Source organism: Nyctereutes procyonoides, unplaced genomic scaffold, assembly GCF_905146905.1.
Source record: "Nyctereutes procyonoides isolate TBG_1078 unplaced genomic scaffold, NYPRO_anot_genome, whole genome shotgun sequence".
Classification (NCBI taxonomy): Eukaryota; Metazoa; Chordata; class Mammalia; order Carnivora; family Canidae; genus Nyctereutes; species Nyctereutes procyonoides.
The window spans coordinates 16226720-16242995 of record NW_026575135.1 but is presented as its reverse complement, the minus strand read 5'-3'; the positions used below and the strand labels follow the sequence as shown (position 1 = coordinate 16242995).

The 16276-nt window shown below is 38.9% G+C and overlaps 1 protein-coding gene across 1 annotated transcript; it reads right to left on the bottom strand.

Moving 5' to 3' along the window:
- Positions 1 to 3526: 3526 nt before the first annotated feature.
- Positions 3527 to 10501, bottom strand: LOC129494523 (bile acid-CoA:amino acid N-acyltransferase-like). Its single transcript, XM_055301429.1, has 3 exons — positions 10036 to 10501; positions 7215 to 7417; positions 3527 to 4123 (listed from the first exon to the last, which is right to left on the bottom strand). The coding sequence occupies exons 1-3, from the start codon at positions 10499 to 10501 to the stop codon at positions 3527 to 3529; spliced, it is 1266 nt and encodes a 421-aa protein (XP_055157404.1).
- Positions 10502 to 16276: the final 5775 nt, after the last annotated feature.

The window sequence follows — 16276 nt, the reverse complement described above, 5'->3', positions numbered from 1 at the left end:
CAAATAAAAGCAAATAGTTGCTTTTATATTAGCTTGAACAAAAACAGAGGCAATTGTGAAAAAGTAACTCAACTATGTGGGCAGTCTAAGGGAAGATAAGAATCATTTGAACAAGGTCTATTTGTATAGAATTCTCTCCAATCTCAACTTCTGATTTGATGATAAGAATTTTACTTTCCTTTTGGTGGAGGGAGGATACCTTCCATCTGGGAGTTTTTTCTCTTCCTTTCAGGACGGAAAAGGGAGGGTTAGAGGGCCCATGTATCTGCTACCATGTATTGTATCTGCTGTTTTTTTATCTTCTAACAATTTTTGTCAAAGAGGCATATTTTGGGGTGACATATTGTGGTTTCATTCAAAGGAGACAGAAGAACTGCAGTGAACATCAGTGATTATGAAATGAAGACTATTCTAACAGGTTGGTCATAGTTGTATTCGGATTTCATTGAGCTTCCACATAGCTGCGACATAATCAGTGGAAAACTGACTCCTCAAAGACAGACCCAAAGTGTTCCTAATCATCATTAGAACCTAAAAAATTTCTCCATAATAAGAGTAAATATAGAACTTGGAGTGTCTCTAGCTCTCCTAAACCAAAAACAACCAAAACAATGTGTTAATGTATAGACCCAATTTTTTTCAAATTTCCAGAGAATAGTTTAACAAGCCATGGGGGGAAATCAACACAGTGTATCAGAGAAAATTTAGGTCTAAGTCCCTGGATTCTAATTCCAGCCCTGGTATTAATTCATCGTGGAATTTCTTTGCACCTCTGTTACTCAGCTATGAGAAGGCTGACGTAGATTGGTACTCCAAAAAATTTCTGTCATTATGTAGGACCTTCATGAGTTTTGCTATATCTCTGTACTCTGACCTGTTTCTCGTAAGGCAAGGATGATCTTTATTAATGCCTCCCCAACAGCAGTAATGTTCTCAGTAATTGCTTTATTCTTCCTCAGAGGCTTTATTACATTAAGGCTAGGTCCTGGGGCTTGTCCTTTGGAAGAAGGCAACTCTACCTAGAAAGAACGTCTAAGCCTTGACCAAGGCCGGAATGGATTATGAGAAACTGGAAGCCACAGAAGAAGCTTTTGTCCTGCTTTTTTGCTTGGAGTTCTGCAAAGCAGAGTGAAATGGGACATTGTGTATTCGGGCAGAGGCCTAGAAGCTAAATAGCACATGCAAGTCTCCCTTTGCACTGCTGACATGTGAAAGGGTTCAGCAAGCACCCACATTCTCACAGTGATGGTCATAGAGGGCAGCTGAGAGCTGAAGGCCAGCAGTCTGCCCTGGGATCATTATGGCCATGTGTGAGCTGGCCCTTTAGTAGAGGATATGAAGTAAACACATCTACCAGGGACCTGAGAGAAGACACAACTGACAGAGAATTTGCAAGGACAATACAAGCCAAGTGGGGCAAATGCAGAAGGTGAGAAAGAGTTTACCAGCTTGCCTGGACCAGGCCAAGAGGACGCACCATTAGTTCACCAGGTGGAGATACTTTATTGGTGCACACAAAAGGTCAATGCCTGGAGATCAAACCAGTTACATTTCCAGGAAGTTAGAAAAGCTGGGCCAAGAATAGTTATTTGATCTTCATTCCTGCCAATCTTTGTAGTAGTGATACAGAAAACAACATATAAAAAAAATTCAAAACCTTCTTGACTTTGAAAATCCGTGAAATATAAATCAAGGGATATATATCAGACCAAACACAAACAGATTTCATAAACGTAAACATGCTTCCTAAAGCCCAAAACAGGAAACAAAAAAATAGTTATACCCATTAAACCCATTATGATAACTATTGTATAGCATATGGCATATATAACTAATGATATAGTATCTAATATATATAATTATTGTATAGCATGTAGCGTAGGAGGTATTAGCCACTGCAATTACATGATTACTATAGTCAAAGGAGTGGCGTATCCTGATTGACTGGGTCTGGGAAATGTGAAAACTTGTCTGAGGGTAAAGGAGGAAGGCTAATAGCCTCACTAATTCTGAATAGAATGATCTTACTCTAAACAGAAGAAATATTAAAGAGCAGATAAAGGAAAAGGAATGTAGGCTGATACAATGAAGTAGTCTTATATTACTTCTATTACTCTAATTCCTCATTGGCTCCCCTGTCACACCTACAAAATCATTCAAAATACCTTTTTCTGGTTCATCTTCACTTGATTATCTACCAATCACCTTCCACTTCCATCCATTGCAATTCAGTAGCTCAGGAATATTTGGGCTGTGACTTGCCCCTTAGAGAAAATACGTCAAATTTGACCTTGGACTAGGTAATTGGGATTGTTCTACACCCAGGGTCATCAAACTATGCCCTGTGAGCTAAATCCAGCCTACCACCTGTTTTTCTGCTGCTCACAAGCTAAGAATGGCATTTCAAAGTAGAAAATTATTACTTTGTGACATATAAAAATGATATGAAATGCAAATGTCAGTGTCCATAAATAAAGTTTAATTTGAACCCAGCCACAATCATTCATTACAGCCTATCTATGCTGCTTTTGTGCTTGAATAACAGAATTCATAACAGTGACAGAGAGTTAATGGCCCACAAAACCTAAACTATTTGCTACGTAGAACTTTACAGAAACAGTTTGCCAACTGCTAAGGTACACAACACACACCATCACTGCTCTTTCCTAAATTGCAGTTCTGTGAATCTCAGATTGTTTCTTTCTCAAAATGTATGTTTAGACACAAATATTACTTTATTTTCTTTTATTAGCTTTTGTTGAATTATTGATTGTAGGCTAACTCAATCATGTAACCTCCGTATCAGCTTCCATATTGCCTTAAAATCATAAATTCATTTACCCAGCTCTAGTTTTTCAATGACAATGAAGTAACCAGGAACCACAAGCATATTTTCAAATATGAGAAATCTAAACATATTTCATTGGAGTTTTAAGAAATCAATAAATATCAGCACCTGATTTTCCTCATGTCTGTTTTACAAACCAGGGAAAAAAAAAAAAAAAAAAAAAAAAAGGGATCCCTGGGTGGCGCAGCGGTTTAGCGCCTGCCTTTGGCCCAGGGTGTGATCCTGGAGACCCGGGATCGAATCCCACATCGGGCTCCCGGTGCATGGAGCCTGCTTCTCCCTCTGCCTGTGTCTCTGCCTCTCTCTCTCTCTCACTGTGTGCCTATCATAAATAAATAAAATTTAAAAAAAAAAAAAAAAAAAAAAAAAAAAAAAAAAAAAAACAAACCAGGGGATTCTGACATTCGTTCTGGTAATTTTTTTCTGCCAGATAATTGCTATAATTATAAACCAGAATATTTTAGGACAGCTTGAGCCCTAAATTTATCTTTAAAAATATAAAACTCTGTGTGTGTGATACCAGATTAAGTGGAAACCATTTTCCCTTTCCAAAGTCAAGACATGGCCACTGTCACCCTCTTGCTTTCTCTTAGTATATTATCCCACAATAGGAAATCAAAGACATTGTTCCCTGAAATCTGGTATTGCTTCTCTGTTTCTCAGGAATATCCTCTCTTCTCAGAGTTGACTGGTTACAACTGGAAGGAGGTGCTTCCTGAGGAACTTTTTGATCTCCTTCCAAGAGTGCTCTTGTGCAATGGCATGTGGGGTCACCTCTCCTCCCCAGTGGATGAATAGGTGGAGACTGGAGATCTTTGAGGCACAGCACAGTGGCAAGTAGGGAGCCTCTAATAGGTGGCCTGCCCCAGGGTAAGATAGCAAAGTCCAATTGTTCTTCCCATTTCTTCTCAACTGCTCTGTGGCTTGCTTGGCATATGCTTTGCTGTTGAGATTCTTATCATCTTCTCCCACAATGAAAAGGAAATGTCCCTGGGCCTTTTCAATGGGGAGAAGAAAATTCTCGTTGGCTTCATTTCTAGCTTCCTCAAAGTTGTGCTGGAACTCTGCTAACCCTAAGGCATTGATGGATAGTAGTTGTGGGGAGAAAGGCAAGGGCTGACTTATCTGTCCACGATATACCTGTGGAATTCTAATTACAAAGTTGGGCCCATTAATAAGCACAGTGGCTGTGACCTGTTTTAGGTGAATAGCCATGGAGAGTCCAATCTCTGCACCTTTGCTTATGGAAACTATCCCAACACCTGGGCCAAGGACCTAAAAATAATGAAAATGAGATGTTAATTCTGTCCATCATTTAGCAAAACCCGACCATCTCAAACAACCAAAGAACATGAATGGCCAGTGGGAACCAAGCAAGAACTAATCCCACCCATATGCCCAGTTATAGACTTCTGGGACACATAATGAATATTCAAAGGAAATACTGCATCAAAAGCATGTCAGGCCTTCCAAATTAAATACTATGGATTCAGCGTGGTGATAGGTACTGAGTTTTAAATTTCCTAAAGCGGGGCACCTGGGTGGCTCAGTAGTTGAACATCTGCCTTTGGCTCAGTGCGTGATCCCAGGGTCCTGGGGTTGAGTCCCACATCAGGCTCTCCATAAGGAGCCTACTTCTCCCTCTCCCTCTGCCTATGTCTCTGCCTCTCTCTGTGTGTCTCTTATGAGTAAAAAATAAAATCTTTTAAAAAATAAGTAAATAAATAAAATCCCCTAAAGAAATACCGATGTTGTAGGAAAAATAAGAAAGAGGCACATAACTCCTGTGAATAATACGAGTCAGGGTACAGTTGACCAGTAAACTCTGTTGTACCTATTCTAGGGTCTCTAGAAGTTCAGAGGAAAGTGTACTCTGTAGGAAAGGACTGAGAAAAAGAATGAGCTTAGTAGAACAAAGCATGGAAACATGAGCAGGGGGTTCTATATCTGCTATGGTTTCCCTAGAAGGTTTCTCCTTTAGAGAAAGGTTTTATAAAGGAGGTTTGGCTCAGCTTCCTCTTCCACATCAGTCATCAAGCAAATATTTTTAGATTGTCCACCCTGTACTAACACTGAGGGACACAGAGGAAAAAAATGCATAAATCATCTCTTGCCATCAAGGAACTCACTGCCAGATGGAGAGACAGGAGAAAAAACCCAGACAATTAAAGTAGTCTACAAATTCTGTGATATAAGAATACACATAGTTAAAGCTGCCAACCCAGAGTAGCAGGGAATAAAGGCAAAATCAGAGAAAGATTCTCAGAAGAAATGGGCTATGAGTTGGGTCTTCATACAAAAAAACCAGGAGGAAACAAGAAGGAATGGCATTCTATGCTGTAGACACTGAAAGGAGCCATTCTTTTTTATTTTGCAGGGCATCTATCCAGTCCCAGGGATAAATTCTGATGGATCTGAACCCATTCCCCTTTGCTACATATTTTTTTTCAGCCTCTTCGTAAGGCCAATACATTCTACTGGAGGTCATATCCTGTATATTAAGAGGGGTGACTGGAATCATCTCCATTCAAATTAAAAAGACCTTTCCATCTCTGAAGTTCTAGGTCTTTTTTTTTTAGTTTTTTTTTTTTTTTTTTTTTTTTTTTTTTTTTATGATAGTCACACAGAGAGAGAGAGAGACAGAGGCAGAGACACAGGCAGAGGGAGAAGCAGGCTCCATGCACCGGGAGCCCGACGTGGGATTCGATCTGGAGTCTGCAGGATCGCGCCCTGGGCCAAAGGCAGGTGCCAAACCGCTGCGCCACCCAGGGATCCCAGTTCTAGGTCTTAATATAAAAGATGTAGAGTCATGGTTACAGCAATGAGAGGTAAGAACTCAGAATGCATTTGGCCAAGGAAGACAAAGTAAAAGGAAGTATAACATGGATGAACAACAACAAGAACAACAAAATGATTCAGTTATGTGCAGACTTTTGGCAGAACACTAACTCTTATTATAATTTCTGCCATCAAATTTGGGACCAGGGAATTTAGAATGCTTCGAAGAAGACACTTAAAATCAACAGATGGAGAAATAAGACCTATAAGGAATTGAAAGATGTATGGTCTATCCTCTCACAGGAGAGAGAGCATTAGGTAGGCTTAGTGGAAGTACTAAGAGCCTAGGATAGAAATCTGGTTTCCAGGCCTCCCTTAGTCATTGACTATCTAAGTGACATTGGTAAGAACACTGATAAAAAAAAGTCACGCAGAAAGTAGAAGGGGAACCAGGCCGAGACCACAAACAGCAGAATCACATAACCTCTTCATTTCTCATCTAAGCCAAACAGAAACTCAGCACAATAACATCACCTATGTGATAGTTCAAAGACAATTCCATTATATGAACCAAAATAGCTATTTAAAATTCAATATGCCTCAATAGATGGTTAGTGATTATTGCTCATCTTATTACTACAATTCTGATCATGTTTTGGTGATCCTTATATGAAATAGGATGCAGTACAGAGACTTAATTTTACTTAGATCAATTCTTTTTTTAAGATTTTATTTATTTAAGAGAGTGAGAGAGAGAAAGAGAGAGCATGGTAGGGGGAGGAGCAGAGAGAAAGGGAGTAGCAGACTCCCCTCTGAGCAGGCTCAGGACTCTATCCCAGGATCCCGGGATTATGACCTGAGTCAAAGGCAGACACTTAACTGACCAAGCTACCCAAGTGCCCCTAGATCAATTCTTACTAGGAAAAAAATATTAACATTAGCAAGGGATAACATGTAGCAACCCTGATAGAGCAGCAAAGCACATTTTAAAATTTAAAGAAGATATGATTTAGAAAGTACAGCATTATGTTTACGTCCTCTCAAATAACTAAAAATGCAGGCCCATTCCTCAAAGAAAGATAGATTCTCAGTCTGATGGAGTCTGATGATTTAATGATTATGAAAGAAGGTGATCATTAATAAGAGTTACATTTATTAAGGATGTAGCATTGCCAGTTACTCTGATAAGCACTTTGCTTGTATTATTCCCTTTACTTCTCACGAGAACCTTATGAAATAGCATCACTACCATAGCATTTAATAAATGAAGAAACTCAGGATTAGAAGGTGTTAGTTAGTAGCTTGTCCAAATTTTCACAACCATATGGAATGGAGCCAGAAATGCAACCCAGTTCTGTCTGAATCTAAAGCCATTGCATTTTTATTCCAACATGGACACAGGCTAACTTCCTGTTTTGTCTTTCTAAGCAAAAGACATTGGGTGTGAAATAAATCATGTGTATGGTATGGATATATCATAGAATTTTGAGTTCACTGAGGAGCATCATATTTGGAAGTAAAGGGAAGCCACAGGATGTTATTGTTATTTAAAAACAGGAACTAAAAAAAAAAAAAGGCAAAACATTACCTTAGGATGTCTTAGGAGAAAGTTGACAGCTTCCTCAAAATATTCTAAATCTGTCTTTTCTGGTTGGGAGGGCAGATCTTCATAGTCACAATAAGCCAAGGCCAAGGTGACAAAGCCATGACTGGCCAGAAGACTGGCCCGAGATTCAATCAGTCCACCAACACCAGCAAACAAGTCAATTACCCCTGGGAAACGGCCCTCTCCTGAGAAAGAACAAAACAAAACAGAACTGGGTATGAAGGGAAAGGAAGGAAAAGAGAAGAAAAACACAGTATCATGAAGAAATGTATTACAAATTCTGGAATCGAAATTTATATTTTCAGTAGAATCCCAAGTTTTCAGCCTTGTATCTGGACCAGAATTAAAGCTGATTGAATAGATTAATAAAAGACAGTATCAGGAAGCTTGATTGGGAACTAGGTTCACTGACACGTTTAATCTCTGTAGCCAAGGGCTCTTAGGGAGTCACAGTGGTTCATTTCTATAGTACTGGAGTAAAGAAAGTCATTGAAATTAGGCAAGGGCTTTTTGACCTATGAAAATGTACACAGGCTTTAGAAAGTCAATGAAGGTCCTGAAATTATATGCAAAATATATGTTTATATGTGCTTTTTGTTTGTTTTAAAGAGAGAGAACAAGAAATCTGGGGATGGGTGGCATGGGGAGGGGCTGGGGAAAAGGGAAAGAATCTCCGTGCTCAGCAGAAAGCCTGACATAGAGTTCAATTTCATGACCCTGAGCTGAGATCAAGATCTGAGCCAAAACCAATAGTAGGAGGCTTAACTGACTGATCCACTCAGGTGCCCCTATATGTGCATTTACTAATGAAAGTTTGTACAGATTTAATTAGGTTTTCAAAGTATATATAACTAAAAAAAAATAGCTTCAAAAGTATATGACTTCAAAAAAAGTTATTGAAATGACTATGTTAGCTAAAATCCTGACTTAACAATGTTCTAGTCCATTCTTCTGACTGTACAGTGATGAAATCTTACAGCCAAGCAGATGCAAATGATGAGCCCTTCCCATGCAATAACAATGTTTATTCACTGCAACTTAACACATGGTAAAAAGTAGGGATGGTAAGAGTATCATTCTACACTCATGCTCTGTGTAGGCAGCTAGTTTCCTAAATAAAGCGGGACCCACACACTGAAAAAAGTGTGTTTACTGGGGGCACTTTACTCTCATATAAGTGAATTTAGTTAAGGAAGACTGGTCCCATCCATGGGGTTGCATGGCTTGCTCAATCAGTAGGGCATGAAACTTTTGATCTTGGGGTTGTGAGTTCAAGCACCATGTTGGGTGTAGAGGTTACTTAAAAATAAAAATCTGAGGGGCACCTGGGTAGCTCAGTTTATTAAGCCTCTGCCTTCAGTTCAGCCTCTTCTCAGCGAAGGGTGTGCTTCTCCCTTTCCTCCTCACTCATGCTCTCTCTCACTATCTCTGTCTCTCTCTCTCAAATAAACTTATAAATAAATAAATAAATAAATAAATAAATAAATAAATAAATAAATAATCAATCTTAGAAAAAAGAGTGACTTGATGAAGTGTTGGGAATTTTTAAAACAAAACATTGCTGTTTCTATCTTGAGAAAGAAGAAATAAAATGGTACTAAATATCTTGACTTTAAAATACCATCTGAATAAATAAATAAAGATGTTTATTATCTCCGGATTGGCAGGAAGAAGGAGAACTTACAAGTACTGAGCCTCTTAACATAGAAAAATGTTATAGTTGAGAACTGCTTTGAGACCTGACTCAGTCACTTTTGGCCCGATGAAGCTCAGCCCTCTTGTATATCCCCCACTTACTTCCCAGTCCTAACATGCAATAATGTTATCTATGTGCTAATTACCGGGTGTAAAAATGTTGAAATTTATCCAAACAACTGCATGGGTCATGACGATTTTGGAAAGGGAAGCTTTTATTCGTACTGCATCATTTATAACTCTATGTTGTCAGAAACCACCTCTAATACTTCAGGCTTCCTTTACCCATCTTACTTCTACAAGGTGATTATGTTTTTAAAAGAAGAGAGAGGGGCAATACATCCTGGTGATAATGATGGCTGTGTCCCAGATCAAAGCTCATGTTCTGAAGAAGAGAACCTCAGACACACCTGAAACCTGGACCCACCAAGGGCTACTTCTGGGAAATTAACTTTGCTTCATCCAGTCCCACGATAAGCCGTGAGAAATGTACCAGTAGATGTTTTGAACCACTTATTAGTATGTGGAAATCACTGTGGGAAACTGAGTATTCTGGTAAGTTTTATAGCCATTAGGGAGTGTGTTGTATTAGCTGTGGATTTACGGGATATTCTATAAATATACAATATTTATGGAAGTAGAGGGTATCGAGTTTCTTTGAAACCTCTATATTTATTGCAGTATTTTAGTCCATTATATCATCATCTTATCGCATGCAATGACCTATACCTAAATTGAAACTCAGACAAAACAGAAACCCCAAAAGAAGCTGAGATACACTTCCACAATATCAAGACATGGCTTTTCTGATAGCCAGGCTTCAATACAGATGGATTTCACATAAATCCAAAGCTATGGAAATCCCATAATGCAGAGACTCCATAAACTACATGTATCTTATCCTTAGACAAACTTCAGAACTGTTGAGATCAAACTTGAGTTGGAATAGGGCATCACCATATTCTTGTTCTGACCCAGAGTTAGCCCTGATTATAAGGCTGGAAAGGACTACACTATGTACATCCATGTGCAAGTTAAACCTCCAGAAGGATTAGGCATTCAAAAGAAGAAATACAAGGATGACAGTAATCAGGTTAATTCTACTCACCAGGAGGGAGAAAGAGGGTTCCCCGAATGTGGCCTTCTCGAACTTGGATCCGTTTGGTACCAGGCGCTGTGTACCACCTTTCCAAAGTCAGGCTGACTTTTGGAGCAGTGGTGGAGATGTGGATTAATGGTAAATTTGAATCATAAAGTTTTATTTGGACCAGGAAGGGGCTATTCATCACATCTCTTTTCAACAATTTAGTTAAAATATTTTCAGGTTTCAAGGACCAAAAGAGACCCATAGGGTGGACTCCTACATAGTCACCTCCAAGTGAAGGGGCACGCTCCAAGTCTACCTCACCAACTTCATTAGCCTTATAGTAGGCATGAGAATGAAACAGATTCCCCGTTTCATCTTTCAGTGTTGCCTGAAGAACCACTATCTGGAAGGGAGGCAGGCCTGTAGCTCGGATATGCACTGGCTCATCAATAAGTGCACTTGTGGGGGTAGCTGTCAGCTGAATCATCGTCACAATGTGGCACTTTGGATGATTCTCAGTAATGTTTGCCGTAAAACCTGGATTAAAAAATTATATGTATATATTAGAAAAATATATATATATATGAGAATAAAATAAGGTAGTGAAAAAGTTATAATGAAAGGTGAACTGGACCAGGAACCAGACTGCTTGGATTCAGCTCTAATTTTCCAGTTATTTAGCAAATATCCTGATACAATCTTCAAGTGCAAGATACCTGAGAGCTTTTGGCAAATTTGCAGAAGATATGAAACAGATAGATAAGTTTTATAGTAATTATGAGCCAGAGTGGAGGAAGCATCAGCCAAATATGCATGAAGGAAGATATCACAATTGGCCATCCAGAACTCTTGAAAAATTAGGTGCAGTGGAGGATTAAGAGTGAAATGTGCAACTGAAAATGGAATTCATTGGGGTGCCTGGGTGACTCATCAGTTAAAGTGTCCAATTCTTGATTTTGGCTCAGGTCATGATCTCAGGGTGCTGGGACTGAGGGCTCTGCACTCAGCATGGAGTCTGTTTGCCCCTTTCCTTCTGCCCCTCACCCTGTTCATGGTCTCTTTTTCACTCTCTCAAGTAAATAAATAAATAAAAATCTTTTGAAAAAGAAAACAGGGGATTTGTTAAACATCCATGTGTATGGAACTGGTAACTCCACTACTAATCCCCTCCCCTACAAACAAAACAAGTCCTACAAACAAAATGCCTGGCATCTAAGAATTCACCTCTAACAGAGCATAAAAAAACAGGCAAATCTTCTCAAAAGAATGAGGACAAAATCTTTGGGGAGAACAAGGAGGCTGACATATGTATCACTCCCTAAAGAAAAAATACAGTTTCATAAATAGGCTTAACCAATCCCAAGAAAAAACAAATGCTGACAAGACCTTCAGCTACACAAATATTTGCTAAGCTTTTCATAATCTCCCTCTTAAAGGTTAAGGAATGCCCTTCTCTTTTTGGTTAGTGTGAAGAAAGCCACAAAAATGACCATTGTTCCCATTCTACTAAACTTATCTGGATAAATACAAAATCAATTTTTTGTTTTGTTTTGTTTTCTTAAACTCATTAGATTGCCAGGAATCTAAATGAATTAAACTCCAATGAGTGCTAAGTTCCTCCTCGGAGAGAGAAAACTTTCTTTTCTACCAAATGACTTTGATCTATGATAAAGCAGCAAAAAAGAATCCCCCATAAAGAAAAATAAGGAGAAATCAACAGAAAGTTTAATGCACTTTTAATGGAAATGTGCAAGCTGGTTTGATGGTTTAGGATTCTGAGAAACTCTAGCCAGAGTCCTTCTCCAAGTGCCAACTCTTTAGGACTTGGCCATGTGCTCTAGGACAATACTTCAAAGAATGGGAGCAGAGATATGAGCCTAGAGAAATCTATCTGAGGCATTACAGGTCTTTGTATGAAGCACAGCAGCTAACTTCCAAAGCATGGGGGAGAATAGCAAAATAAAGAGCTTTTCCTAGGCTCAGAAAGCCAAGAGTGAGACTTCAGAGCAAAGAAATTTCCTTGGACTCTCCTTCTAGAACAATTATGAATCAGAGAGACATATCCTACAGTTAGAAAAGCTAGCAACATGGCCATAAAAAAAAAAAAAAAAAAAAAAAACAAACAAGGTATCTCTTCCAGAAGTTCAGCAATGCTTAGATCCCAGTTTCTTCTGATGAGAAGGCCTAATCACATACCCCAAAATATTTGACACCAGTGGCGCACCGAATAAGAAAAAGCTGCACAAAGCCCAGACCACAGGTCAGATTTGTTCAGCCCTTAATTCTAACATTCTGACAAAGTAGGGCTCTGCTCTTTTCTTGAGGTAAATATTACTTATTCTAGTCATTTCTTTTATATGAAATATCTGAAGTATGATTTAAAAAGATTATAAGACACAACAGAAGCAAGAAAATTGTCCCATGATAAGGATGAGAGTGAAAAGTCAGTAGGAAGAGGTGCAGATTAGACAGGAACTTTGAAACAACCATTCAGAAAAAAAAGAAAAAATAATAATTGAATTATTGATATATACAATAACTTGGAGGAATCACAAGGGAATTATGCTAAATAAAAAAGCCACTCCCAAATGATTCCACACTGTATGATTCCATTTATATAACAATTTTGAAATGAGAGAAATGGAGAACAGATTAGTGGTTGCTAAGGTTCAGGGACTGGGTTGGATGAGAGATGGCTAAAAAATGGATACCATGAGGAATCCTTGTGATCATAGAATATTCTAAATCTTGATTATATCAAAGTCAATATCCTTGTGAAATCCTACAGTTTTGTAAGATTTTACCATTAGGGGAAACTGGGTAAAGCGTACATGTGGTCTATCTGTATTATTTCTTACAGGTGTGGTGAATCTACCATTATCTCAAAATAAAAGTTTAATTTAAAAAAGATAGCTATGGGACACCTGGGTGACTCAACCAGTTAAGCATCTGCCTTTAGTTAAAGTCATGATCCCAGGATCCTGGGATCCAGCCCTACGCAGTGGGAAGCCTGGTTCTCCCTCTCCCTCTTCCACTTCCTTTGCTTTCTCTCTCTCTCTCTCTCTCTCTCTCTCTCTCTCTCACTCACTGTCAAATAAATAAAATCTTTTAAAATTTTAAAAAATAAAAAATAATAACTATGATAAAAATGCTAAAGGATAAAGTAGAAATGGCAGATACATGAAAAGATTGAGGACTTTCATCTGAGCATGAAAGCTATAATGAAGAACCAAATGGAAAAGCTAGAAATAAAAAATAAAAAATACAATAGCAGAAATGAAGAATTACTAGACAGACTTCATAGAAGACTCAAAACAGCAGAATACAGAACCAGCAAATGTAAAAACAGCTCAATTGAAAGGAGCCAAACTAAACAGTGAAAGAGAAAAAAGGATATACGAGAAAAACAGAGTGCTTGAGATACGTAAGACAATATCAAATACTTTAATATATATGTAATTGGTGCTTCAGAAAGAAAGGATAGAGAGGAACAGAAGAAATAGTTTTAAAAATAATTTAAAAATTATTTGACAAAAATTTTCCCAAAATTGTTGAAAAATATCTTGCCACAATTGCAAGAAATTCAGGAGGACAAACACTAAGAACACCACAATGATAGCATTGTAGTAAAACTGATAATAATAAAATACAAAAAGCAAATATTAAAAACAGCCAGAGAAAAATGGAAACAGTACATATAGAAGAACAAACAATATACATATATATGCTGCCGAAGCGAGCACATGAACAATATAAATATTTGACTTCTCATCACAAACAATTGGAAACCAGAAGACGGTAAATTTTTTCAGTGCTTAAAGGAAAAGAGCAAAACTCAGATTCTCTATCTAATAAAAATACACTTGAAGAATGAAGGCAAAATAAAGATATTTCCAGAGGGTAGGGAAATGAGAGAGATTATATCTGTCGTAGACCAGCATTGTAAGAAATGTTGAGATGTTGAGGGGAAATTTGACCAGATGGACAACTGGATCTTTGGGAAAGGATGAAGACCACAAAAATGGTAATTATTTTAAAAAAAAGGGGGTAATTATAGAAGTCCAGTTAAAAATATCTTGAATATGGGACTCCTGGGTGAGTATCTGACTTCAGCTTATGTCCTGGGGTCCTAAGGCTCCTGAGGTCCTGATCTCAGGGTCCTGGGGTCAGGCACCCTTCTCAGTGAGGTGTCTGCTTGTCCCTCTCCCTCTTCCCCTCCCCTTCTTGTGCTCTCTCGCTCTCTCAAATAAAAAATACAATCTTAAAAATCTTTAACATGTACACACACATATATGTGTGAATTTAAATGCAATTAAAAGACTTTAAAAACAGGGACACCTGAGTGGCTCAGCGGTTGAACGTCTGCCTTTGGCTCAGGGTGTGATCCTGGTCCCAGGATCAAGTCCCACGCTGGGCTCCTTGCGAGGAGCCTGTTTCTCCCTCTGCCTGTGTCTCTGCCTCTCTCTGTGTGTCTCTTATGAATAAATAAAATCTTTAAAAAAATACTTTAAAAACAATAACAATGTCTTGTGAGTTTATAGAACACATAGAAATAGAATATAATGACAAAACAGTGGGAATGGAGTAAATAAAATTATACTGTTGCAAGATTATATTACTTACTATTTTTCAAGCAACACAAGACTATTTGCAGGCAAACCGTAATGACTCAAAGGTACTATTAGGAGCTCAGCTGAGCCTGGGGAAATCTAGAAAGCTGATCAGATTGGGTATCAGAGTAGCTGATGAAAGCAACAAGCCAAAAATAAGAGTCAAACCTTTAATCACTTACTGTGATGGGAGAAAGTGCCTGGTCAAGACAAGGATCAAGGGTCTGAAGTTGGGTGGTCCTCCAGGTGGGTGGGTTCACTGTTGCAGCGGCCCCAAACCAAGGATCCAGCAGTTCTGAGGTCACAGTAGAGCAAGTGGAAAGAACTAGCAGTAGTAAGGAACTGGGTGCTAGGTCAGAGTGAAAGAAAGTATCTTCAAGAATCCCTGGTCCTTGAATAAAGAGGCCTCAGCACTCATGCCTGGAGAAGACTTTGGACCTTGAACATGATGACCTTGGCCTGATGATACATGTAATGATAATGATAGTGAAGGTACCTGGGCAGAGAAGGCAAATATGAGAACATGATGGGCCTGTATGACTAGTAACAATGAAGACCAGTAACCACTAAGTGGCCTGCGTCCTTGACAACAACTTTTTCCAGAGACTGCCGTGCACTGACTGTACCCAAAGTCTGGTGCTGGAAGGGCAGCATTTCACCATGCTTCCTACCAACTAAAGCCTTTATAGGGCAGCCCTGGTGGCTCAGCGGTTTAGCACCACCTTCAGCCCAGGGCCTGATCCTGGAGTCCCAGGATCGAGTCCCATGTCAGGCTCCCTGTGTGAAGCCTGCTTCTCCCTCTGCCTGTGTCTCTGCCCCCCTCTCTCTCTGTGCCTCTCATGAATAAATAAATAAAATTAAAAAGAAAAATAAAGCCTTTGTAATTGCTTATGGTCGGTTCTGGAAAATCACACATAAGTTTTTAACCAAGAGCTAGACTTTTCAGGTTCATATTCTCTAGAGTAAAACACACATACACACACACACACACACACACACACACAACCTTTTAAGTAACCCAAAAAGAAACAGGTTTCCAGTTACTGTGGCTGTGTAATAGACCCCTGGAAAACTTAAAGGAGTATCACAGTTATTTATTATGCTCTTATGTACTGTAGGTTGGGCATTAGGGCAGGGCTCAGAGATCAGACATCAGTTGCAAAGGCAACAACCAGATCTCACAACTGTGTAAAGGTCAAATCCTTATGAGTTATATATCAGTGGAGTGAAGGAGGTTAAAGGAAAGACTATTTATTGTCAATTGATCATTTAAGCAAGTTCAGATTTGAAACTGCTCTTGGCTCTATCACCTGTAAATCTTCATGCATTTTTATTTTTTTAAAGATTTTATTTACTTATTCATGAGAGACACACAGAGAGAGGCAGAGACATAGGCAGAGTTCGGAGAAGCAGGCTGGCTCTCTGAACTCAATCCCAGGACTCCACGATCACACCCTGAGCCAAAGGCAGATCTTGTACACTGAGCCACCAGGTGCCCCTCTTTGTGCATTTTTAGAGAGAGGAGACTGCCTGGTAAGACTAGGGATGAGGAATGAATGCGACAGCTTAATTATCCCAGGATAAGAAGAGAAATAGTGATGGTTAAAGGACAGGTCAAGGAGTTTGCTTTGTGTCCCTACCTTACATTCCTC